The sequence below is a fragment of the Eubalaena glacialis genome, chromosome 1 (assembly GCF_028564815.1).
Source record: "Eubalaena glacialis isolate mEubGla1 chromosome 1, mEubGla1.1.hap2.+ XY, whole genome shotgun sequence".
NCBI classification, from domain to species: domain Eukaryota; kingdom Metazoa; phylum Chordata; class Mammalia; order Artiodactyla; family Balaenidae; genus Eubalaena; species Eubalaena glacialis.
The window spans coordinates 205,942,859-205,968,471 of record NC_083716.1 but is presented as its reverse complement, the minus strand read 5'-3'; the positions used below and the strand labels follow the sequence as shown (position 1 = coordinate 205,968,471).

The following is a 25,613-nucleotide window of genomic DNA, read 5'->3' as shown; positions in this document are numbered from 1 at the left end:
AGTTGACCATTTTCAAAAGTTTATTACTTCGTTATTGGCACTACATGGACTATACTATTTGTAATTAAACAACGCTCACCTCCTCCTCCACTTCCATCCTGGTATAAGAAATGCGGTATAGTGAGAACATCAACTTGGTGTCAGAAGATCTGAATTCTGGTGTCTTTCTCCGCTACTAATTTCTGTAACCTTGAGCAAATTGTCTGACTGGTCTAGACTTCAGTGTAAGGGAGAGTTGAAACGTTTTTTAATATTTTAAATCCTATGAGAGTGATTTCATATAAAGAGCTTAGTAGTTACTAGACTAGGTGTGTAAATTTTTTTAGCTTTAGAGTTGTTAAGAGCTAAGCTTAAGTCATCTAAGTATATTAACTGTACAATCAACATAGGATTTGTTGACTTTTAATTCACAATTTTGAAAGTAATGACTTTATTCTGGAGTGTTAGATTATTACAGACATATATAACTACATTCAAGCAGATATACAAGTATATATATATATATATATTATTACAATCATTCAGAATAGAAGTAAGCATATAAATTACTGAATCGTTCCTTTTTTTTAAAAGCTAGTGTTACACTGTTATATATAAAGTAGATAACTAATAAAGACCTACTGAATAGCACAGGGAACTCTACTCAATACTCTGTGATGACCTATATGGAAAAGAATCTAAAAAGAGTGGAGAGATATATATATGTATAACTGATTCACTGTGTTGTACACCTGAAACTAACACAACATTGTAAATCAACTATACTCCAATAAAAATTTTTTTAAAACAAAACAAAAAAAGCTAGTGTTAAATTTTTTTATAGTTTCCTCTCAGTGTTTTATCTGCATTTTAAAATCATAGCCAGTTTTGTGTACTCTGCAGTTATTCTAACAAAACCAGTCTAAATTAGCAGTACAAGTTTAGGGGAAAAGGGGAGGTTTGTTTAAACTGCTCATTTTCTTCAGTTTTTAAGATTATGAAGTTCCTTATAAGTCATATTGTGTGATATCATATGAAAAATTATCCAGTTAAACATTGGAAAAGCTATTTCTGTATACTTATGCTTCCTCCTTTTCAAAATCTTTCCAATAAATATAATTAGTAGAATTTGTCAGTCTTAAAACATAGAAGTAATCTGTTTTACTTGTATGTATTTAAAATATTAACTGGCATTTTGGATGTCCAAATATTATGTATTGCCAGATAATTTGTTTAAATCATAGTCTTAAGTTGAGATTTAAAGTTTATTTCCAACAAGATTATTTGAAATTATTTTCTTCCAATAGAAACTTTTAAAAATGGAGGATAGTAAGGGTTGGTAATAACAGAAAAGGAAACTCACTAAATATAAAGTAGTACATTGGTTAAAGAACTAATTATCTAATAAGTTTAATAGTACAGTGTATTGAAAGATATGTTGATATTATCTGGGCACAAAGTACTTCTTGCAGTTACTGGATTGGTCAGTTTAATGTGTAGTCTCTGAGTATAAATAGAGATTGAGGTTTTGGTTGCATTGATTCAGAATAAGCAAAAATTAATGTTGAGAATTTATTTTAAAAATATTATACAAGTATATGTGCCTAAAAAAAAAAAATTACAGTTACAGCCAAAGGAATGGAAATAACTGATGCACTTTATTTTCTTCTTAGCTCCTGGAGCCTGTCTGCCACCAGCTGTTTGAGCTCTACCGTAGCTCTGAAGTTCGACTTAAGAGGTTCACACTGCAGTTCTTGCCAGAATTGATGTGGGTTTATTTACGGCTTACAGTTAGCCGAGACAGACAGAGTAATGGTTGCATTGAAGCACTTCTTTTAGGAATTTACAATTTGGTAAGTGGAAAATGATAGTTTGGGAAACTTTAAGTATTTTTTAAAGTCCTCTGAAATAATACTTGAAGAATATTTAGAGGAAAATAAATTTAAATGTCTCTTGAATAACTTATTTGAGTTAATTAAATTGAGTACAGAGGTGTTTAATAAGTAATTGCTGGTAATGCATTTTATAAAGTAGGTGAAACTATTATAATTGATGGCATTATTAATATTTTATGGCTTATTTTTCTAATTATTTTGTTTGACTAATATTTATGAATGCCTTGCATTTAATTTTTTTAGTTTATTTTTAATCATTTGATAAAACATTATGTATTTGATACTACATTATTTATGAAACTTTTTTCTTCTAAGGAATTCTTAAGTACCTTAAACATTATTATTCTGTTTTGTTTTGTTTTTTTTTTCTCATGGTGCCCAGTTTAGAACATTGGTATTGAAATTCCTGCTGTTTGAATTCTTATATTCTGTGTATTCACTCTAAACAGACACTCCACATATTAAAGTTAAGTTTGTAGTTGAGAGGTACCTCAACCAAAGTACCTCACAAAACATTGAATCTCACAAAAAATAAATATTCTGCTGCACCAGTGCTCATTCCTCTTAAGTATTATCCCTTAAAAAATCATTAAAAAACATTTCCATCACTAGAATCTGAAGGACGGAGCCTGGCCTGTGGAATCACTTGTATTTTGTTTAAAATCAGGTCCTGTCACTTACTGGCTGTTTTAAATTTAAGCAAGTTACTTAATATCTTGACTTCAGTTGCCTCGTCCTGTAAAACAGAAATAAAACATTGTTAGTAGGATTAAAAGCGATTAGAAGACCCCAATATGTTTCCTGAGGTGTTTATCGAATGTTTACCACTATTATTATAAATAGTAGTAGTAATAGTTGTATCACAATTAAAGATGAGTTTTTTTAATGAAAAGCTGGTGTAGGTATAAAATTCTTTATTTTGCTACCTTGCCTGATTTTTTCTTTTAAAGTAGGAAATTTGTTTCACATATCACTGTGTTTCTAGTGCTTAGCAAGGCACTTAGTAAATGTTGATTTAATAATTGAGTTTAGTGTTTTAGATTATGTTTGACATTAAGCTATCATTTGTCTTGTTTAGTGTAATAAAATTCAGTAGTGGGACAAATGAAGCAAAAAATTTTGTATAGTGGGATGCCTGACAAGTTCTTGACAGTAGTTGTTGGTGCTATGGTTTAATTATCTTTTGGTGTCTCAAAAATAGTGTACTGTTTTAAAAATGCTCAATTATATATCAGAAATGTAACGTCAGGTTTCTGTCTTCTTTTAATTCCCTTGATACCTGTGTTCTCTCTTTTCTGTGGTTCTCAATTTTTCTTACCACACTGGATTTCTTTTATATATTCATTTCTCTTTTTTCTTCTTTTCTCACTCCAGCACTTCTCCCTTGCTTCAGTAGCCCAAGAGAGAGTTTTATATTGCCCTCAACTTAAAAAAATTTCATAACACTCTTCTCCACAGATATATACACAGATATAAATAAAAAGTATTTGGCTTAATTTGAAATTTAGGAATAAAAATTAAAATTTTATTGCCTAACTTAAATCAGGCCCATTCATCTTAGCATAGATGTTCTCTGAGGCACAGTGGCCCAGATGTGGTGGTAACTATTTTGCCTACAGAGTAGTTAAATGATCTTTCTAGGGAATTTTAAACCATTTTCCTGCCAAAATTAGAGGTATGGCCATTGTTCACATGTAATTGGTACTCTCCTATGACATATGAAACCCCAAAACTAGCCCTATAGGGAAGTTCTTTTGGGTTTGTGTCTTGGTGATGATAGCTGTTTTTTTTTTCCTGTTGTTTCTTCCTCTTATGCTGTGCAACTACTCAGTCTCTCTCTGACTACCTTCCTTCTAGGGCAGTCTTCTCTGTCTGGATTTTATGCCAGTTATGTATACTAATATGAGTTTTAAAAGAAACAGACTAAAGACAGTAGAGAAAAGGAGTGATGCAGGAGGAGCATTTCACCTCTCTAATTGCTGGCGTCTGTAGGCAGTTTTTTTTTTTTTAAACCTTATTAGATCTTTTATTATTTTATTTAATAGGATCTCATATCTATTTTTGGGGGGGGGGGGTGCTGCACTGGGTCTTCCTTGCTGCCCGCAGGCTTTCTCTAGTTGCGGCGAGTGGGGGCTACTCTTCGTTGGTGGTGCGCGGACTTCTCATTACAGTGGCTTCTCTTGCTGTGGAGCACGGGCTCTAGGCATGTGGGCTTCAGTATTTGCGGCGCGTGGACTCAGTAGTTGTGGCTTGTGGGCTCTAGAGCGCAGGCTCAGTAGTTGTGGCGCACCGGCTTAGTTGCTCCACGGCACGTGGGATCTTCCCGGACCAGGGCTCGAACCCGTGTCCCCTGCATTGGCAGGTGGATTCCCAACCACTGCACCACCAGGGAAGTCTGTAGGCAGATTTTTATTGATACCTGTAGAAGATTGGCGTGCCAGAGACTGTAGAAATAGATGCCGTTGACCTTTTCAGTGAAAGATAAAGTGCTTTTAAAAATCACAGGAATGTTTTTGTAGTCAGTAAAAACTACTTAAGTATGAACTTATGATTAATCACTTGGACTACTATTAATTATGTTAATATGTCGCTTATTTCAGGTCATTTATTTATTGCTGAATAATTGTAAGATTTTCTTTTAGTTAAGATTCATCCTGTGTTACAACAGTGTTTTTCATTTTTTTTTTTATGAATTTGTTTATTTTATTTTTGCTGCGCACGGGCTTTCTCTAGTTGCGGTGAGCAGGGGCTACTCTTCGTTGAGGTGTGCGGGCTTCACCTTGCGGTGGCTTCTGTTGCGGAGCACGGGCTGTAGGTCCACAGGCTTCAGTAGTTGTGGTTCACGGGCTTAATTGCTCCGTGGCATGTGGGATCTTCCCTGACCAGGGCTCGAACCTGTGTCCCCTGCATTGGCAGGCAGATTCTTAACCACTGTGCCACCAGGGAGGCCCTGTTTTTCATATTTTAATAAGTGTGGGTTTCTTGGCTAAAACCTTTAATTTTAATTTTTTATGTGGTGATTCTACCTTTAGCTTTCTGAGGAACCTCCATACTGTTTTCCATGGTGGCTATACCAACTTACATTCCCACCAACAGTGTAGGAGGGTTCCCTTTTCTCCATACCCTCTCCAGCATTTGTTATTTATAGACTTTTTAATGATGGCCTTTCCGACCAGTGTGAGGTGGTATCTCGTAGTTTTGATTTGCATTTCTCTACTAATTAATGATGTTGAGCATCTTTTCATGTGCCTACTGGCCATCGGTATGTCTTCTTTGGAGAAGTGTCTGTTAAGGTCTTCTACGCGTTTTTCGATTGGGTTGATTGTTTTTTTTGTTTTGAGTTGTATGAGCTGTTTGTATATTTTGGAGATTAAGCCCTTGTCTGTTGCATCATTTGCAAATATTTTCTCCCATTCCAAAAATATGGAACACTTCACGAATTTGCGTGTCATCCTTGTGCAGGGGCCCTGCTAATCTTCTCTGTATCATTACAATTTTAGTATATGTGCTGCCGAAGCGAGCAGTGATTTTAATCTTTTAAACTCAGTCATGTTTCAACTAAAAGATCTGATCACTTGTAATCTCCCTAGCCTGTATGTAAACTTATCATGAAATTTGTGTGCCTACTTCATGTCTTTGTTGTCATGGTGTATTTGATTGATTGTAGTATTATATCTTTCAGTGTCTCTCAAAGGATAACTCAACTACCAAAGTGTACAAATCTGCTAATAGGTTAGAAAAGATACACTAGGGTAATAATATTTTTATGTATTACTATTTCTAAACATTCTCCTCAGTTACCAGTGATATATTTGTTAAGAAAGTAATTATTATTTCTTTTAATATAGTCCTGTGATTATTTTATTATCTCTGCATTTTTTTTTTAACCATAGGAAATTGCTGATAAAGATGGGAACAATAAAGTTCTGTCTTTTACTATCCCTTCCTTATCCAAGCCTTCAATATACCATGAGGTAAGTAAGACTGCAAAGGTAGAATTTTTAAAAATTATGTTGAGTAAAAGTCAATTTCTTACTAGAGATAAATATTCCTAACACATCTTTACTGATTTGTTTCTTAATGGAGATGTTTGTTATTAGTGATATAAAGCTGAGCTGTTGTCAAGGGAGACAGAATGTAGTTAATGGAAAATTTTCCTCTAGTTCTGGTTTATTTCTTCTTCATTCTTCTACCAGTATCATTTTTGGTCTTTTTTTTCAAAAATATTCTTTTAATTTTTTTGTCTTCTGTATTAATTAGAAATCATCTATGTTAGATTTATTTATTTATTTATTTATTTATTTTTTAAACATCTTTATTGAAGTATAATTGCTTTACAATGGTGTGTTACTTTCTGCTTTATAACAAAGTGAATCAGTTATACACATACATATGTTCCCATATCTCTTCCCTCTTGCAACTCCCTCCCTCCCACCCTCCCTATCCCACCCCTCTAGGTGGTCACAAAGCACCGAGCTGATCTCCCTGTGCTATGCGGCTGCTTCCCACTAGATTGATTTATTTTTAAGGAAAATAATTACACTTCTGATTTTTGCTTATATTTATTTGGTTGAAGATTGTGAGAACACTGATAATTATATAGGTAGATGACTCCTGTTGAGCTGAACTCCTTCTGTTGCTCTCTTTAAGGATATAGGCTTTGAATCAAGCTTCTTGTGTGTAGTGGCCTTCAGTGCATAAATTTGTGAGGAAAGTGCTTAAAGAAACTTTACCAGTAGTCTAAAAATTAAAATCCATTTTCTTACCAACAAACAGTATCCAGTTGCCTCATAGCTCTATGCAACTATTTATTTTCTTAATTAATTCCCCTGGGACTTTGTTTTGTGTTGAAAATGAAATGCCTCCTATTTAACCAGGGCTGATTTTAGCATAGAACATTTCTGAGTAATAGATTTTAACTGTGTTCCATGTATCAAGTTATAAAATAAAATGGAGGGTAGTGAAGAGTTTACAAATGGATGGTTCTTCTAACTTTAGAAACATGAAATCAATTATATCACTATTAAAGAGACATTTGATCATAGTATTCTTGTTTGTGTTCCATAATTATAACTCTCTGCACCTTGCTTTCTTCAGTGTGGAATGAGATTAATGAGAGCACCAACCTTCCTGAAGTTAGAAAGACCTCCAGGTTTGAATGCATAGTCCCCAAGAGTACTCTGAGTTCTGGAAACAAACAAATTAAAGTTGATGCATTTGTAGCCTTTATTCTTTTCAGCAACTTTTCTTATTCTGTCCTAAATATAGATTCATTCCATAATATTTCAAAAAACAAAGCAGTGTATTTTTAGTTTTATATAATGTATAAATATTTTTTAAAAGGAGCTGTAGAATGTATATAATAGAAAAATGGAAGAGGTTTTGAAACGGAAGAAATGGTCTGAAACTGTCTTTTGTTGAGACAATTAAATATCCTCAAATGATATAGATTTTTACTTCATTTTAGAGACACAGTCTCATACTTTACCTTGTTTTTGTAGCCCTCAACAATTGGATCCATGGCTTTGACAGAAGGGGCATTGTGTCAGCATGATCTCATCAGGGTTGTTTACAGTGATCTTCATCCGCAGAGGGAAACATTCACTGCACAAAACCGGTAATGGTCAAAACTGTAGACAGTAAAAATTGTTAATTTATGCTTAATAGTTATCTACAATTACTTTGGTTCAAGTTTGGTGTGAGAAAAGGCAAAAGTTAAATATGTCATACTAGTGAAATACATCATTGCAGTGAAATACTCATCCATAAACCTAGCAGCTCTTTGTTGATCAATAGAGAGTTGTTCACAGGGGCCCATCTAGGTGATAGATAGAATCTGGCAGATTGTCAGGTAGTGCCAAAGTTGGCCCTAGGGAAAAAGAGGTTTCCTGCCTCCCTGCTTATGAGTACTATAAGTACTTCTTTCCATTCCCTTGGTAACATGTTTCTGCACAAACCATTTGCACCTTATTATGGAACTCTTCTGGCACTTATAATGGGACTCTTCTGGCACTTATGGAAATCTTCTGGTGTTTTTCTGACATCACCCAAGATATTATGGGTATTTCAGATTTTAGGATTATTTTATGTTTCAGTCATGGGGGCAGTCTCACTTCGTACCCATTGGTAAGCAGGTTGTCTCTCAGATGGAAATTTTCTGGTCCCAAATCCCAAAGTTGTTGCTAGGTGGCACTTACTGGCTTCTGCCATAAGCTCAAGTCTGTATTCCACACAGGGCTATTGTTTAGCAAATTAATGACCTTGTAGGCTTGGGCAATCTTATTGATCCCAGTTTAGCATGTTCAATTAATATTAGAGGAAGGATGGATGGATTTACAGGCCTTCTGTTTTACAATACTAGATAGGGGAAGTGTTCCTCAGACACAGACACAGTATCTGTTCCCATAATGCATTCAGGTAAATGAGACACAGTCACTTCACATAAAGTTCACCCAAACTTTCACCTTAATCCTATCAATCATCGAAGTCTTATAGCCTTTCAATCTAGCCATTACCAACAAAGAGAGCCTGTGTCACCAGCCCCCACTCTAAACAACTTATCAGGTATGACATAGGTTACTTCCCAGAAGCTGAGGGCAAAGGCTAAAACTTTCTTTGGGCAAGGCCAAATTTTTTACCATACATTGCCCTGCATGGTTATTGTGAGAAATAAATGAGAAGATGCTTAAAACATGCTTAGCACAGTGCCTGGAACATAATATATGTTAGTGATAGTATTATTATTATTCTTTTTTACAAAATGTTTATTTATTTATTTATTTGGCTGTACTGGGTCTTAGTTGAGGCCTGCGGGATCTTCGGGATCTTAGTCACGGCACACGGGGATCTTTAGTTGCGGCATGTGAACTCTTAGTTGTGGCATGTGGCATTAGTTCCCTGACTAGGGATCAAACCCAGGCCCCCTGCATTGGGAGTGCGGAGTCTTAGCCACTGGACCACCGAGGAAGTCCCGATACTATTATTTGTTATATAATATTTTATGTTCATAGTAAAGTAGTACTCTTGTCTTATTGGTTATAATATTAGAGTTATGGAAGGACTATAGGATCAAGCAGATTTCTAAATTATTGACCTTTGATCAAGTGCTTCAGTCTGAATTCCAGTTCTTCTGAAGGGTCTTTCCAATATTACACATATAGAAAACACAGTGGCTTTCCTTGTTTCCTAACACATTGGAATTCAGCTTTAGTGATTGTTCTTTATTAGCCAGCAGGGTGCTGTGTAACACCTGGAGAAGGCCTTATCCCAACTTAAAGTAACAACTTAATTTTTTTCTATACAGTTATGTTGGGGTACTCAAATCATTTAATAATAGAAAATGTATATTAGAATAGTGGTTCATAAGTACTGTTTGCAGACTAGTTTGCATAAAAATCATCTGGTTACCTGATTCCTTTTTTGTTTTCTCATTTTAATTTTTTAAAGTATAACAATATATACTTATGGTACATTTAAAATAGAACAGAGTATAAAGTAAAAATAGACAAGAGTACAAAGAGAAAAGTATATGTCCTCTTCCCTCTAACCACCCATTTCTACTCTCAGTAGTTAAATTATTAGCAGTTTTTTATGTGTCCTTCCAGAAAATTTTCATGCATGCAAAAGCATATATTCAACCTTAAACACTTGCAGACCCATACACACTGGATTCATTGGTACATGTTGTTGTACAACTTGCTTTTTTTTTTTTTTTTGGCCATGCCACATGGCATGTGGGATTTTAGTTTCCCCACCAGGGATTGAGCCCGCACCCCCTGCAGTGGAAGCGCGGAGTCTTAACCAGTCTCATTCATTTAGTCTTTTTAACCAGTCTCATTCTGACTAAAATTTAGATTTTTTCCAGTTTTTTTAAACAATCTTATAAGGAACACAATATTTTTTGTATAAATATTTGCATGGGAGCACCGAAGTATCTGTAAAATAAATTCCTAACAGTGAAATTGCTGTGCTAAAGAATGTCTGCTTTTTCAGTTTGAGTCAGTATTGCCAAATTACCCTCCCCAAAACCGATGGACTAATTGAATCTCCTACGAGTAGTTTGAGAGTGCCTCTTTCCTCATACTAACCCCCAGTACTAGATATTTTCAAATTTTTTAATCTTTGCCAATCTGAACATTAAAAATTGATGTCACATTATTTTACTTAGCATTCCTTTAATTATGACTAGGCTTGAATGCTTTTAATATGTTAATTCATTAAGTATTTTTCTTGACCTGTGAACTGCATATTCATGTCCTATGTCCATATTTCTTATTGAACTGTGTATTTTTTTTCTAGTGATTGGCAAGGGTTTTATTTATTTATTTATTTTGTTTGTTTGTTTGTTTGTTTGCACCGAGAGGCTTGCGGGATCTTAGTTCCCCAACCAGGGGTTGAACCCGTGCCCTCTGTAGTGGAAGCACAGAATCTTAACCACTGGACCGCCAGGGAATTCCCCGAGAGTTTTTTAAATATTGAGGAAACTGCACTGTGTTTTATACTTGCACATTTTAAGTTAATTACTGACTTTTAAATTTATTTTAAATTAAGATATAATTCACATACCATAAAATTCACCCCTTTAAAGTATACAATTCAGTGATATTTAGTGTATTCACAAGCTTGTGCATCCACTACCACTAGCTAATTCCAGGATGTTTTCATCACACTAAAAAGAAACTCCCCTTTCCTTTCTCCCCAGCCCCTGGCCACCATGTATCTCACTTTCTATCTCTATGGTTTTGTCTATTTTAAACATTTCATATAAGTGGAATTATACAGTATGTGGCCTTTTGTTGTGTCTGGTTTCTTTTACTTAACATGTTTTCAAGGTTCGTTTATGTGGTAGTGTGTAGTTCCTTTGTATGACTGAATAATATTCCATTATGACAATATACATTTGTTTATCCATCCATCCATCAATTGATGGATATTTGGGTTATTTCCAGTTTTGGAATATTTATGAATAATACTGCTGTCAACATTTGTTTGTTTACAAGTTTTTGTGTAAACATTTTCAGTTCTTTTGAGCATATACCTAGTAGAATTGCTGGGTTATATGGTATTTATTTCATTTTATTTTACTTTATTTGATTTTTATTTGATTTTTATTTTTTGGCTGCACCACACGGCATGAGGAACTTCCCTGACCAGGGATCGAACCCGTGCCCCCTTCAGTGGAAGTGCGGTGTCTTAACCACTGGACCACCAGGGAAGTCCCTATATGGTATTTAACTTAATACTTAACTTTCTGAGGAACTGTCATATTGTTTTCCGGAGTGGTGTACCATTTTGCATTCCCACCAGCAGTGTATGATAGTTCCAGTTTCTCAACATCCTCACCAATACTTATTTTCCATCTTTTTGATTATATCCATCCTATTGGGTATGACAATTGGTATCTCATTATTGTGCTGTTGTTTTGTCTTTGCTGTATATTTTATTTTTTGTATAGCCGACTGTATCAGTAATACACACACACACACACACACCCTTTTTTTTTCAGTTAAATATGCATTAGTCCTACAGAACTTATTAAGAAGAACTGCAATCTCCAGCTCCCTCTCCCTTCCACTTCTCCCTTCCCAGATGTAACAACTTTTAACCAGTGGTTTTCAGCCAGGGCACTTCTGCCCCCCAGGGAACATTTGGCAACATCTGGAGACTTGTTTGGTTGTCACAACTGAGTGGGAGGGAGGACTGCTACAGGGATCTCAAGTGTAAAGGTCAGGGATGCTGCTCAACATCCTACCATGCCTGGGCCAGCCCCCCACAGCAAACACTTATCTAGCCCAAAATGCCGATAGTGCTGAGGTTGAGAAATCTTGTTTTTAATATTTACCTCCACTTCTTTGAGTAATTTACTGCTTTTTAATTTTTCACTTTGGGGCATTATCTAATAACTTATCTCTAGGAAAGATAAAAATTTAGGTTGTTACCTCTCTCATTGTCCTGTCTTATGTTGTAATTCTGGGGAATTCATTATTTAGATTTCTCATTATTATAAATGATCATTGTTCATCAGAGCCATTCAGGCTGAGCTTTGTGATTAGTTTATTACTTTTCCTTTCCTGCATATCTTTTTGTTTTCCTTGAAGTTCATCATTGGCCTTTTGTTTTCTTTGTTTACTATGTGCTTTGTAATTCAACCCTGCAAATTTTCTATCAGTTTTCTACATAGCCTTCCAAGACTTCACTTACACCAGTTATCTTCTCAGTTTTATCTTCCCAGAACCTTTTGACTTACTCCAATCTGGACTGTGTTGCCCTCTTTGCCTGGTGTACACATTATCTTGGGATCTCCCCTCACTCTTATCCTGGGAATTCTCTTTGTCTTTTTCCTGTGTGGATGGATCCACTGTTTCCTGCACCCTATATCCTCATTCTTTGTTCCTAGTACTCTGAAATTCCATGGTTGTATTTCTTAGTGTGGGTTTATTTCCTCCTTTGTGCTGAGCACTATGTGGACCTTTTCTATTTGGAAACTCATGTCCTTCAGACTGGGAATTTTCTTGAATTATTTTTGTTAATTAGTTTAGGCTCCCCATTTTATCTGGTCTTCTACTATTTGTCTTTTATCGATCTCGTCTTTTATTATCTTTCTTCTGGAGCTTTTATTATTTGAATGTGGGAACTCCTATTTTGGTCCTCTTTCCTCTCCCATTTGCCGTATCTTTTTCCTTTTGCTTCACTTTCTGTGGTATTTCCTCAACTTCATCCACCAATCCTTTTCTTGAGTTTTTAATTTCTGTCATCGTATTTTGTATATCTAAAAGGTGTTCTTGTTTTCAGAATGGTCTTTTAAAATAGATCCTGTTTGGTGTTTTTGGTTTTTTTATTTTTTTAAACAACATCTCATCTTTTAGAATATTAATGATAATTTGCTTTATATTTTCCTCTTTTATGTTCTCTGTGTCCTCCAAATTGTGCCCCCGCCACCCCCCATTTCTTTATTTTGATCTCATTTTCATGTTAGTGAAGTTCCTCAGGTGTCTGGTAATCCTTTTTTCCCGCTTATGTTTAAAAGTAAGGGAATAAAAAAAATGAGAAGCTGTGGCCATGTTGGTAGGGCTAATTGACGGTGAACTTCACAACTTCTCACTGGGCCATCCAGCTGGGGAACTTCCCAAGTCCATATCTTTAAGTCTTTCCTCTTAGGGTGGTCAAATTCCCCAAAGAAAACTCTTCCAGTCTCTTAACCAGAGGGCTTGCTGCTAGCATTCTGATGACCACATGGGGAAGGAGAACTTGAGGTCTCAATATCCAATAAGACCTATTTCACTTAAGTTTTCTATTTTCAGTATCTTCCCTTCCTCCCCCACCCCCCGCCCTGACCCCAAATCATAATTGTGCCTGGTGGTTCCCAGGTAGAAATTTGTCTTTTATCCTTTCAGAAAATAAATCTTCAATTTCAGAAAATAAATCTTCAATAAACCTAGCAGCATAGAGGAGAAAGGATCTGAAGATGTGCCTGCTTCCACGTCAGACTTTCAACTCACTTTTTACCTTTTCATTTTGAAATAATTTCTGACTTACAAAAAATGTTTCAAAAATAGTACAGTGAGTTTCCATATACTCTTCACCACCTATGGGAAGCTTTTTAGACATACAACGTTCCTGGGTCCTGCCCTCAGAGATTCTAATTGGGTCAATCTGGGTTGAGACACAGGAATATATTATTCCAAAATGTCCTTAAATAACTGTAATGTGCATCCAGGCTTAGGAGCCACTTTCTTAGTGATCATAAAGATTAGGAAAGCATTCATTTATTCATTCAATAAAAATTAATTGAGCAGTAATAATGTATTAAACACTATGCTGGACACTAGAGTTAGAGATGAATAAATCAGAGTCTGTGTCCTAAAGTTGCTTATTACTAAATAGATAAAACAGAGGTAAAGACAGAGTTGATTTAGTGGGATAAATGCTGTATTAGAGCTACACAGATAAAGGGAACAGTGTTTGTTTTAGTTAGAAGAATTAAGAATGGCTTTATGTCTGAGATTAAAGGTTGAGCCAGGATTTGAAACCTTAGCAGGAGTTTTCCAAGTGAAAAGTATGTTCTAATAAAAAAGGGTGCATCCATAAAAGCAAGGAATTATGAAAGGTTATGGCATATTCATGGAATGGTATAAGACTGATGTAGTGTGGTGTATGTGGTAGGCAGTAGAGGGAAGTAAGGTTGGAGAGGTAGGTTGAGGGTGGATTTTAAAGGACTTTGTATGCCATGATGAGTTTGGGCTTTATCATGCAGTCAATAGGAATACTGGATTAATGTAGCATAGAGGAGTCATCTGTTCAAGCATGATGGGGGTTTTTCTGAGGAAGAAAATATAGATGGCAGCAAGAGCTGTGACCTTTAATAAGGCAAATGGAAATAGGGAAATTATTGAGGAGTATATTACAGTAATCTGATTGAGAAATTATGAAGGTCAATATTAAGGCATTGCTGTTATAACCATCAAACAAAGAAATCATTTACTACAGTCTCTAAGTAGAAATAATTGTAATCCTTTTTCCTTGTTTTTGTTTTTTCTAGGTTTGAAGTCCTGAGTTTCCTCATGTTATGTTATAATTCTGCTATTGTGTATATGCCTGCTTCATCTTACCAGTCTCTTTGCCGAATGGGCTCCAGGTAAGAAGAATAATTATCATTAACCTTCACACATATTTATTGAGCACATTCTCTCTGGTAGGCCCTGTTCTAACTTCTGGTGATACAGCAGTAAACAAAACTCAGGGAACTTACATTCCTATAGGAATCCTTATCATCCCTCATGCATCATGATTTCTTGAAAATATTTCAGTTATTAAAGAAGCATTTTCTAGCTCAACATGGAGCTAAGCCAAGATGTTTTAGGTTTAGGGTGGTTTAGTGATATACCTAGTCACTGCCTGGATGTCAATTTTTATAAATCACTTTAAGTGATTTGAATAAATAGTCCTCTATGTAGAGAAAGTTGTAAGAAACATGAACTTTTTCCTTTATATATCTCACAAATAACTGTCTGCTTTGGATAAGATTAGCAGTGACATCAATTATGTGTATGTCTCATTTGTATTTGTATATTCTAATCTTTACTAAATCAGAATTTCTAATAATTTGAACAGACCTGAGCTGAAATTTTAAATTTCAACTGTTGAAAAAAAATTAAGTAATATAAATGAGTTTGGAGACAGAGGAGCAGAATTTTAATTATAGAAGGAACACTCAGTTTATCCTGCCCAGTTGATTTTTATTTGAGGAAACTAAGCCCCCACAAAAGTTAAACACTATATTAGTTTTTCTATTGCCTCGTAACAAATTACACCATGGATTTAGTAGCTTAAAATAGCATGCGTTTATTATTTCAGTTTCTTGGGGTTAGGAGTCTAGGTATCATTTAGGTGGGCCCTCTGCTTAGGGTATTACAAGCTGCAGTTAAGATGTTGGCTGGAGTTGCAGTCTTATCTGAGGTTCATTTGAGGAGTTATACACTTCTCTTGGCAAAATTCAGTTCTTATAGTTGTAGGACGGGCTTCAATTTCTTGTTGACTGTCTGCTGAAGGCCAGTGGTCAGTTCCTCTTACATAATATATAATGTGTACGTGTACTCATGAGAATCCTATCACCTTTGCCTTGTTACAAGCAAATCACAGGTTCCACCCACACTCAAGAGGAGAGGATGACACAAGGGTGTGAATAGCAGGAAGGAGGGATCATAGGGATCAGGGCCCCTGACCTCACCCCCCAAAGAGTCTGCCCACTGCAAATGCTTTGCACAAGTTCATGCTGTTGTATTATTGGGAAGAGACCAAAACTCAGTTTTGCTAAATGGAGGAAGGCTGATCTAAATTAGCTGTGAGATTGATTTATAGATTATCTTAAAGTTCACTTGCCTATAATAACATGATTAATGACTAACAAAATTCTTGTCTCTAACCTAGATACTGTTATCAAGAGAGTATACTCTTTTGTTTAAGCACTTGCTGCCTATCTACAGATAAATTTATTTATAAATGACTATTTTTTGGCTCATTAAAACAAATCTGCCATATCTCTAATTGGTAACATTACTGTGGCATGAAATAGAGTTTCTTAATAACAAAAGTGATGATAGAGTTTAGTAGTCCTCAGACTTTTATTCACATATCCCCTAAAGAATTTCGAAAAACTGTGTAGCCTTTGTACACTTTTAAGTTAACATTTAAATTTTTTATTCTGTTTTAAATAGTTGTAAATTGTATGATTTCCAGTATGTAAATATTGACATAATAAAACAAATAATTGTTGATCACTATTTTAAATGTATATAATGTAAATACACAGTGATCTGACTGATAACCACCATCATCCCATGTATGGAATAAATGAACAAGCTTTTCTTTAATAGTCTAACATTCTTTTTCTCCTTAAAATTGAATTTCTGTTCCACTTTATCCACATAATTTTATCCTAATATCATGCCATATTATACTTACAGATCTTTTATTGATCACCTAATTATACATCTCTGCTACCAAAAAAATGCGTAAATTAAAAATTTAAAAATATTTCCTGAGACCATAATGCACGAAACACTAAAAAATTTCTTCTGGACTCACCATTACAATTATTCTAATAAATTAATTTCTTAAAATAATAGAAGTACATAACAGTTTTTGATAATTATTAAGCGTAACTTTCTGGAAGCATCTGTTAATGAGATGGAAAACAGAATTGTTTATGATACTTTGGTTATTTGTTTTGAGATTTCTGTATCTTCCACTAATTCCATCCTGATTCAGTTTGGGGTGTGTAAAAGTTATGCATTTCTTTTGTGAAGAGGGAGAAGGATGATTATGAAAGAGATACCTATTTGAGAAAAGTTATTACTTTTATTGATATAGTCCACTAGAATGTATGTTTTATGAGGGCACAGATTTTATTTTTATCTTTTTACCTGTTTACAACGGTATGCATGGGCCCAGGATAGTGACTGACACATAGCAAGTACTCAAAAAATATTTGAGAAATGAGTAATTGAATAAATGAATTTATGGAAACAAAAATGTTTTATTTAATGTATCAGGAAATCACATGTGATAAATAATGTATTTTCCTAGGGTTTGTGTGAGTGGATTTCCACGGCAACATGAAAAACACTGGAAAGAACTCTGTGGTCGAATAGTATTGGATCCCGAATTTATGGTGCAGCTTCTCACAGGAGTTTATTATGCCATGTAAGTAGGTGTACTGTGAAATTGGGTGAATTCTTTCTAGTGTTTGGAAACTTAATGTTTCTCTTTTTTCCTTATTAGTTACACAACACTGAATTTTTTGTTGCATGATGGACCCATTATCTTGTTTTTCTAATATGAATTTCTTTTAGTACTTTTTTTTTTTTAGAGAAACTTGTTATTAAATTTAATTTTCTTTAAATACACACCTTTTTCCCACCCTCACCCACTTGGGGGAGGAACAGAAAACCCCTACCCCTTCCATTTGGGGGATTCCATGTATAAAGCCTGAGATGGTGAGGGTGAAGTATAAATATACTGTTTACAAAGGGGAAGAGGGTGTCCACTGCGACCTTAATATTCAGACACCCCCATCCCCAGGCCCCTTTTTGCTCCTTTAGAAAAAACCCTGGGAATCCATTTGGGTGTAGACCAAGCCCTTCCTCTGGGGCGGTGGATACTTAAACCCCAACACGTAATAGGAAGCTCTGAGATCAACCAAAGAACAGGGAATGGATAGCACCTCAGATCTAGGAGGGGGAGGGGGCTGTCCTCCACCCCCCTGTAGTCAGCAGGCCGGCCAGCCAGCCTTTGTTTCCATAGGTCCCATGTAAACATTGACTTTTCTTCTGTTCATCCCTGCTCTTCCCGATTTCCTACAGAGCCTCCCTGGCTTCCACTGGAGGCACTTGGTTCCTCCATCTTTCCTTCCTTCCCTTCTAACCTTCCTCTGGAAGGAGTGGGGAGAGGGCGGGGAGGTCACAGGTGGGGCAGAGCCCATCTCATCCCTTCTTTTAGGTCAGGGCAGCTTGTCCTCCTCAGCAGAACCCTCAAGGGAGTGTGCTCTAAGTTCTTGGCCAAATAGGAATGGATTTCTTTTCCCAGAGCAGGGACAAGGCAGGCAGATAGTCCAGTACCAGGATACAGTGGTCCTGATGGGCAAGTCCATCAAAACTGAGTAGCAGGGAAGAAGGCTTCAGGAAGCAGAGAGGTGGGCAATTCTAGTCTCACCCTGATGCTGGAAGACCAGCCCTGCACCCCCGCCCCTCCAGGTGAGCATGCCTATCACCACCCAACAGTCTTGTTCACTGCGGCTTTGCGGAAGGACCAGGCACCCATGAGGCTAAAGATCTTCTCCAGGCCTTGGTATGGAGGCAGCACTCACACCAGCTCATCCAATAGGATCCCCATGCTCTGGGTGGCCTCTGAGGGACCAGCAATGGGCTTGTTACACATGGGGCAGACATAGCGTGCTTCCAGCCACTTCACCAGACACTTGCGGTGAAAGGCGTGTTGGCATGAGAGCACACCCTGCTCATCCTTCCCCTTGAAGTCTTCCAGACAGACTGCACAGGTCTGCCCATGTAACTGTAACTTCTTGGCATCACCTTTAAGCACCACCTCTTTATATCCGTATCGTTTGCTCTGTGCCTGGTTCCAGAGTTTGCTGATAAAATAGCAGCAGAAGATGAGGCTAAGCATGAAGACAAAGATGCCTGTGCCGAAGATGACCATGTAGACGTTGAGGGGAAGGTCTTGGAAACTGGTGGGTGGCATCGAGCAGGACTTGTTGGTGCTCACCAGTCCCAGGCCGCAGAAACACCCATTACACCACTGGAATGGGTACATCAGTGAACTCTCGGCTGGCTTCCTCAGGCAAACGAACGCAGGCGGCGGGTTGGGCAGGCGGGCTGGGCACACCAGCTTGCGGGGTTGCAGGAGGGGTGGATGCGGTGCACGGCAGCCGCCTTCCTCTGCAAGTTGAACTCTCTTTTTTAGTACTTTTTAAAAAATGAATTACACATTTTATTTGAAAGCTATATAATAAAGACAATTGTTTTATTGAGATATAATTAAAATGTAAGACTGAATTAGTTTAAGGTGTACAACATAATGATTAGATATATGTTATATTGCAAAATTATTACAAGTTAACATCCATCATCACACATAGTTACAAATTTTTCTTTTGATGAGAACTTTCAATATCTGCTCTCTCAACAACTTTCAAATATACAATACTGGATTGTTAACTATAGTTACCATGCTGTACATCATATCCCAGGATTTTATCTTATAACTGGAAGCTTGTACCTTTTGACCACCTTCACGATTTTTGCCCACCCCCCAGCCCCTGCCTCTGGCAACCATCAATCTTTCTGTATCTATGAGTTCAGTTACTGGTTTATTTTGTTTTGTTTTAGATTCCACAAGTATGAGATTATACAGCATTTGTCTTTCTCTGTCTGACTTATTTCACTTAGCATAATGCCCGCAAGATCCATCCATGTTGTCACAAATGACAGGATTTCCTTCCTTTATTTTTTCTTTTTTCTTTTTTTTTTTTTTGGCCGTGCTGCACGGCATGCGGGAGTTCCCCAACCAGGGATCGAACCCAGGCCCCCTGCATTGGAAGCATGGAGTCTTAACCACTGGACCACCAGGGAAGTCCAGGATTTCCTTCTTTTTTTTAATGACTGAATAATATCCTATTGTGTTTATGTATGTGTATATATATGCGTGTGTATATATATGTGTATGTATACACTTACGTACATATACTTACACATATGTGTGTATAATTGTATGTATACACATACTGTATATACACATACATTACATATATACACACACACACCATATTTTCTTTATCCATCTATCTGTCCATTTACAATTAGATTGTCTCCGTGTCTTGGCTATTGTACATATGCTGCAGTGAACATGGGGGTGCAGATATTTTTTTGAGATAGTGATTTAGTTTCCTTCAGATATATAACAAGTGGAATTGCTGGTTCCCTTTTCTCCACACCCTGACCAGCATTTATTGTTTGTAGATTTTTTGATGATGGCCATTCTGACCCGTGTGAGGTGATACCTCATTGTAGTTTTGATTTGCATTTCTCCAATGAAATTAGTGATGTTGAGCATCCTTTCATGTGTTTGTTGGCAATCTGTATATCTTCCTTGGAGAAATGTCTATTTAGGTCTTCTGCTCATTTTTGGATTGGGTTGTTTGTTTTTTTGATATTGAGCTGCATGAGCTGCTTGTATATTTTGGAGATTAATCCTTTGTCAGTTGCTTCATTTGCAAATATTTTCTCCCATTCTGAGGGTTGTCTTTTCATCTTGTTTATGGTTTCCTTTGCTGTGCAAAAGCTTTTAAGTTTCATTAGGTCCCATTTGTTTATTTTTGTTTTTATTTCCATTTCTCTAGGAGCTGGGTCAAAAAGGATCTTGCTGTGATTTATGTCATAGAGTGTTCTGCCTATGTTTTCTAAGAGCTTTATAGTGTCTGGCCTTACATTTAGGTCTTTAATCCATCTTGAGTTTATTTTTGTGTGTGGTGTAAGAGAGTGTTCTAATTTCCTTCTTTTACATGTAGCTATCCAGTTTTCCCAGCACCACTTATTGAAGAGGGTGTCTTTTCTCCATTGTATATTCTTGCCTCCTTTATCAAAGATAAGGTGACCATATGTGCGTGAGTTTATCTCTGGGCTTTCTATCCTGTTCCATTGATCTGTATTTCTGTTTTTGTGCCAGTACCATGCTGTCTTGATTACTGTAGCTTTGTAGTATAGTCTGAAGTCAGGGAGCCTGATTCCTCCAGCTCCGTTTTTCTCAAGATTGCTTTGGCTATTCGGGGTCTTTTGTGTTTCCATACAAATTGTGAAATTTTTTGTTCTAGTTCTGTGAAAAATGCCATTGGTAGTTTGGTAGGGATTGCATTGAATCAGTAGATTACTTTGGGTAGTATAGTCATTTTCACAATGTTGATTCTTCCAATCCAAGAACATGGTATACCTCTCCATCTGTTTGTATCATCCTTAATTTCTTTCATCAGTGTCTTATAGTTTTCTGCATACAGGTCTTTTGTCTCCTTAGGTAGGTTTATTCCTAGGTATTTTATTCTTTTTGTTGCAATGGTAAATGGGATTGTTTCCTTAATTTCTCTTTCAGATTTTTCATCATTAGTGTATAGGAATGCAAGATTTCTGTGCGTTAATTTTGTATCCTGCTACTTTACCAAGTTCATTGATCAGCGCTAGTAGTTTTCTGGTGGCATCTTTAGGATTCTCTATGTATAGTATCATGTCATCTGCAAACAGTGATAGTTTTAGTTCTTTTCTGATTTGGATTCCTTTTATTACTTTTTTTTCTCTGATTGCTGTGGCTAAAACTTCCAAAACTATGTTGAATAATAGTGGTGAGAGTGGGCAAGTTTGTCTTCTTCCTGATCTTAGAGGAAATGGTTTCAGTTTTTCACCATTGAGAACGATGTTGGCTGTGGGTTTGTCATATACGGCCTTTATTATGTTGAGGTAGGTTCCCTCTATGTCTACTTTCTGGAGAGTTTTTATCATAAATGGGTGTTGAATTTTGTCAAAAGCTTTCTCTGCATCTATTGAGATTATCATATGGTTTTTATTCTTCAATTTGTTAATGTGGTGTATCACATTGATTTATTTGCGTATATTGAAGAATCCTTGCATTCCTGGGATAAACCCCACTTGATCATGGTGTATGATCCTTTTGCTGGATTCTGTTTGCTAGTATTTTGTTGAGGATTTTTGCATCTATGTTCATCAGTGACATTGCCCTGTAGTTTTCTTTTTTTGTGACATCTTTGTCTGGTTTTGGCATTAAGGTGTTGGTGGCCTCGTAGAATGAGTTTGGGAGTGTTCCTCCCTCTGCTATATTTTGGAAGAGTTTGAGAAGGATAGGTGTTAGCTCTTCTCTAAATGTTTGATAGAATTCGCCTGTGAAGCCATCTGGTCCTGGGCTTTTGTTTGTTGGAAGATTTTTAATCACAATTTCAATTTCAGTGCTTGTGATTGGTCTGTTTATACTTTCTATTTCTTCCTGGTTCAGTCTTGGAAGGTTGTGCATTTCTAAGAATTTGTCCATTTCTTCCAGGTTGTCCATTTTATTGGCATATAGTTGCTTGTAGTAATCTCTCATGATCCTTTGTATTTCTGCAGTGTCAGTTGTTACTTCTCCTTTTTCATTTCTAATTCTGTTGACTTGAGTCTTCTCCCTTTTTTTCTTTATGAGTCTGGCTAATGGTTTATCAATTTTGTTTATCTTCTCAAAGAACCAGCTTTTAGTTTTATTGATCTTTGTAATTGTTTCCTTCATTTCTTTTTCATTTATTTCTGTTCTGATCTTTATGATTTCTTTCCTTCTGCTACCTTTGGGTTTTTTTGTTCTTCTTTCTCTCATTGTTTTAGGTGTAAGGTTAGGTTGTTTATTTGAGATATTTCTTGTTTCTTGAGGTAGGCTTGTATTGCTATAAACTTCCCTCTTAGAACTGCTTTTGATTTAGGGTCATAGTGTTTTCATTGTCATTTGTTTCTAGATATTTTTTAATTTCCTCTTTGATTTCTGCAGTGATCTCTTGGTTATTTCGTGGCATATTGTTTAGCCTCCATGTGGTTGTATTTTTTACAGGTTTTTTTCCTGTAATTGATATCTAGTCTTATAGCGTTGTGGTCGGAAAAGATACTTGATACGATTTCAATTTTCTTAAATTTACCAAGACTTGATTTGTGACCCAAGATATGATCTATCCTGGAGAATGTTCCATGAGCACTTGAGAAGAAAGTGTATTCTGTTGTTTTTGGATGGAATGTCCTATAAATATCAATTAAGTCCATCTTTTTTTTTTTTTTTTAAACATCTTTATTGAAGTATAATTGCTTTACAATGGTGTGTTAGTTTCGGCTTTATAACAAAGTGAATCAGTTATACATATACATATGTTCCCATATCTCTTCCCTCTTGCATCTCCCTCCCTCCCACCCTCCCTATCCCACCCCTCTAGGTGGTCACAAAGCACCGAGCTGAACTCCCTGTGCTATGCGGCTGCTTCCCACTAGCTATCTATTTTACATTTGGTAGTGTATATATGTCCATGACACTCTCTCACCCTGTCACATCTCACCCCTCCCCCTCCCCATATCCTCAAGTCCATTCTCTAGTAGGTCTGTGTCTTTATTCCTGTCTTGCCACTAGGTTCTTCATGACCTTTTTTTTTTTTTTTTCCTTAGATTCCATATATATGTGTTAGCATACTGTATTTGTTTTTCTCTTTCTGACTTACTTCACTCTGTATGACAGACTCTAACTCCATCCACCTCATTACAAATACCTTCATTTCATTTCTTTTTATGGCTGAGTAATATTCCATTGTATATATGTGCCACATCTTCTTTATCCATTCATCCGATGATGGACACCTAGGTTGCTTCTATGTCCTGGCTATTGTAAACAGAGCTGCAATGAATATTTTGGTACATGACTCTTTCTGAATTATGGTTTTCTCAGGGTATATGCCCAGTAGTGGGATTGCTGGGTCGTATGGTAGTTCTATTTTTAGTTTTTTAAGGAACCTCCATACTGTTCTCCATAGTGGCTGTATCAATTTACATTCCCACCAACAGTGCAAGAGGGTTCCCTTTTCTCCACACCCTCTCCAGCATTTATTGTTTCTAGATTTTTTGATGATGGCCATTCTGACCGGTGTGAGATGATACCTCATCGTAGTTTTGATTTGCATTTCTCTAATGATTAATGATGTTGAGCATTCTTTCATGTGTCTGTTGGCAATCTGTATATCTTCTTTGGAGAAATGTCTATTTAGGTCTTCTGCCCATTTTTGGATTGGGTTGTTTGTTTTTTTGATATTGAGCTGCATGAGCTGCTTGTAAATCTTGGGGATTAATCCTTTGTCAGTTGCTTCATTTGCAAATATTTTCTCCCATTCTGAGGGTTGTCTTTTGGTCTTGTTTATGGTTTCCTTTGCTGTGCAAAAGCTTTTAAGTTTCATTAGGTCCCATTTGTTTATTTGTGTTTTTATTTCCATTTCTCTAGGAGCTGGGTCAAAAAGGATCTTGCTGTGATTTATGTCATAGAGTGTTCTGCCTATGTTTTCCTCTAAGAGTTTGATAGTGTCTGGCCTTACACTTAGGTCTTTAATCCATTTTGAGTTTATTTTTGTGTATGGTGTCAGGGAGTGTTCTAATTTCATACTTTTACATGTACCTGTCCAATTTTCCCAGCACCACTTATTGAAGAGGCTGTCTTTTCTCCACTGTATATGCTTGCCTCCTTTATCAAAGATAAGGTGACCATATGTGCGTGGGCTTATCTCTGGGCTTTCTATCCTGTTCCATTGATCTATATTTCTGTTTTTGTACCAGTACCATGCTGTCTTGATTACTGTAGCTTTGTAATATAGTCTGAAGTCAGGGAGCCTGATTCCTCCAGCTCCATTTTTCGTTCTCAAGATTGCTTTGGCTATTCGGGGTCTTTTGTGTTTCCATACAAATTGTGAAATTTTTTGTTCTAGTTCTGTGAAAAATGCCAGTGGTAGTTTGATAGGGATTGCATTGAATCTGTAGATTGCTTTGGGTAGCAGAGTCATTTTCACAATGTTGATTCTTCCAATCCAAGAACATGGTATATCTCTCCATCTATTTGTATCATCTTTAATTTCTTTCATCAGTATCCTATAATTTTCTGCATACAGGTCTTTTACCTCCTTAGGTAGGTTTATTCCTAGATATTTTATTCTTTTTGTTGCAATGGTAAATGGGAGTGTTTTCTTAATTTCACTTTCAGATTTTTCATCATTAGTATATAGGAATGCAAGAGATTTCTGTGCATTAATTTTGTCTCCTGCTACTTTACCAAATTCATTGATTAGCTCTAGTAGTTTTCTGGTGGCATCTTTAGGATTCTCTATGTATAGTATCATGTCATCTGCAAACAGTGACAGCTTTACTTCTTCTTTTCCGATTTGGATTCCTTTTATTTCTTTTTCTTCTCTGATTGCCGTGGCTAACACTTCCAAAACTATGTTGAATAATAGTGGTGAGAGTGGGCAACCTTGTCTTGTTCCTGATCTTAGTGGAAATGGTTTCAGTTTTTCACCATTGAGGACAGTGTTGGCTGTGGGTTTCTCATATATGGCCTTTATTATGTTGAGGAAAGTTCCCTCTATGCCTACTTTCTGCAGGGCTTTTATCATAAATGGGTGTTGAATTTTGTCGAAAGCTTTCTCTGCATCTATTGAGATGATCATATGGTTTTTCTCCTTCAATCTGTTAATATGATGTATCACGTTGATTGATTTGCGTGTATTGAAGAATCCTTGCATTCCTGGAATAAACCCCACTTGATCATGGTGTATAATCCTTTTAATGTGCTGTTGGATTCTGTTTGCTAGTATTTTGTTGAGGATTTTTGCATCTATGTTCATCAGTGATATTGGCCTGTAGTTTTCTTTCTTTGTGACATCTTTGTCTGGTTTTGGTATCAGGGTGATGGTGGCCTCGTAGAATGAGTTTGGGAGTGTTCCTCCCTCTGCTATATTTTGGAAGAGTTTGAGAAGGATAGGTGTTAGCTCTTCTCTAAATGTTTGATAGAATTCGCCTGTGAAGCCATCTGGTCCTGGGCTTTTGTGTGTTGGAAGATTTTTAATCACAGTTTCAATTTCAGTGCTTGTGATTGGTCTGTTCATATTTTCTATTTCTTCCTGGT

General features: G+C 36.4%; 2 protein-coding genes and 1 non-coding gene across 9 annotated transcripts in view; 1 reads left to right on the top strand and 2 right to left on the bottom strand.

The window, feature by feature from the left end:
* HYCC2 (hyccin PI4KA lipid kinase complex subunit 2) overlaps nt 1–25,613 on the top strand; it is a 66,131-nt gene that overhangs the window by 26,557 nt on the left and 13,961 nt on the right. For all 7 annotated transcript variants that reach the window (XM_061203832.1, XM_061203848.1, XM_061203864.1 and 4 more), the window contains 5 exons: nt 1,653–1,832; nt 5,768–5,848; nt 7,376–7,491; nt 14,413–14,508; nt 16,959–17,075. In XM_061203832.1, the coding sequence (XP_061059815.1) occupies nt 1,653–1,832; nt 5,768–5,848; nt 7,376–7,491; nt 14,413–14,508; nt 16,959–17,075 (590 nt within the window). The remainder of the gene's footprint in view (nt 1–1,652; nt 1,833–5,767; nt 5,849–7,375; nt 7,492–14,412; nt 14,509–16,958; nt 17,076–25,613) is intronic.
* LOC133078881 (U6 spliceosomal RNA) lies at nt 5,292–5,398 on the bottom strand. Its single transcript, XR_009697962.1, has one exon. It is a non-coding gene; the product is annotated as a U6 spliceosomal RNA (small nuclear RNA).
* On the bottom strand, nt 18,234–18,701 carry LOC133099977 (RING finger protein 122-like). Its single transcript, XM_061203804.1, has one exon. It carries the CDS (start codon nt 18,699–18,701, stop codon nt 18,234–18,236), a length of 468 nt encoding a protein of 155 aa, XP_061059787.1.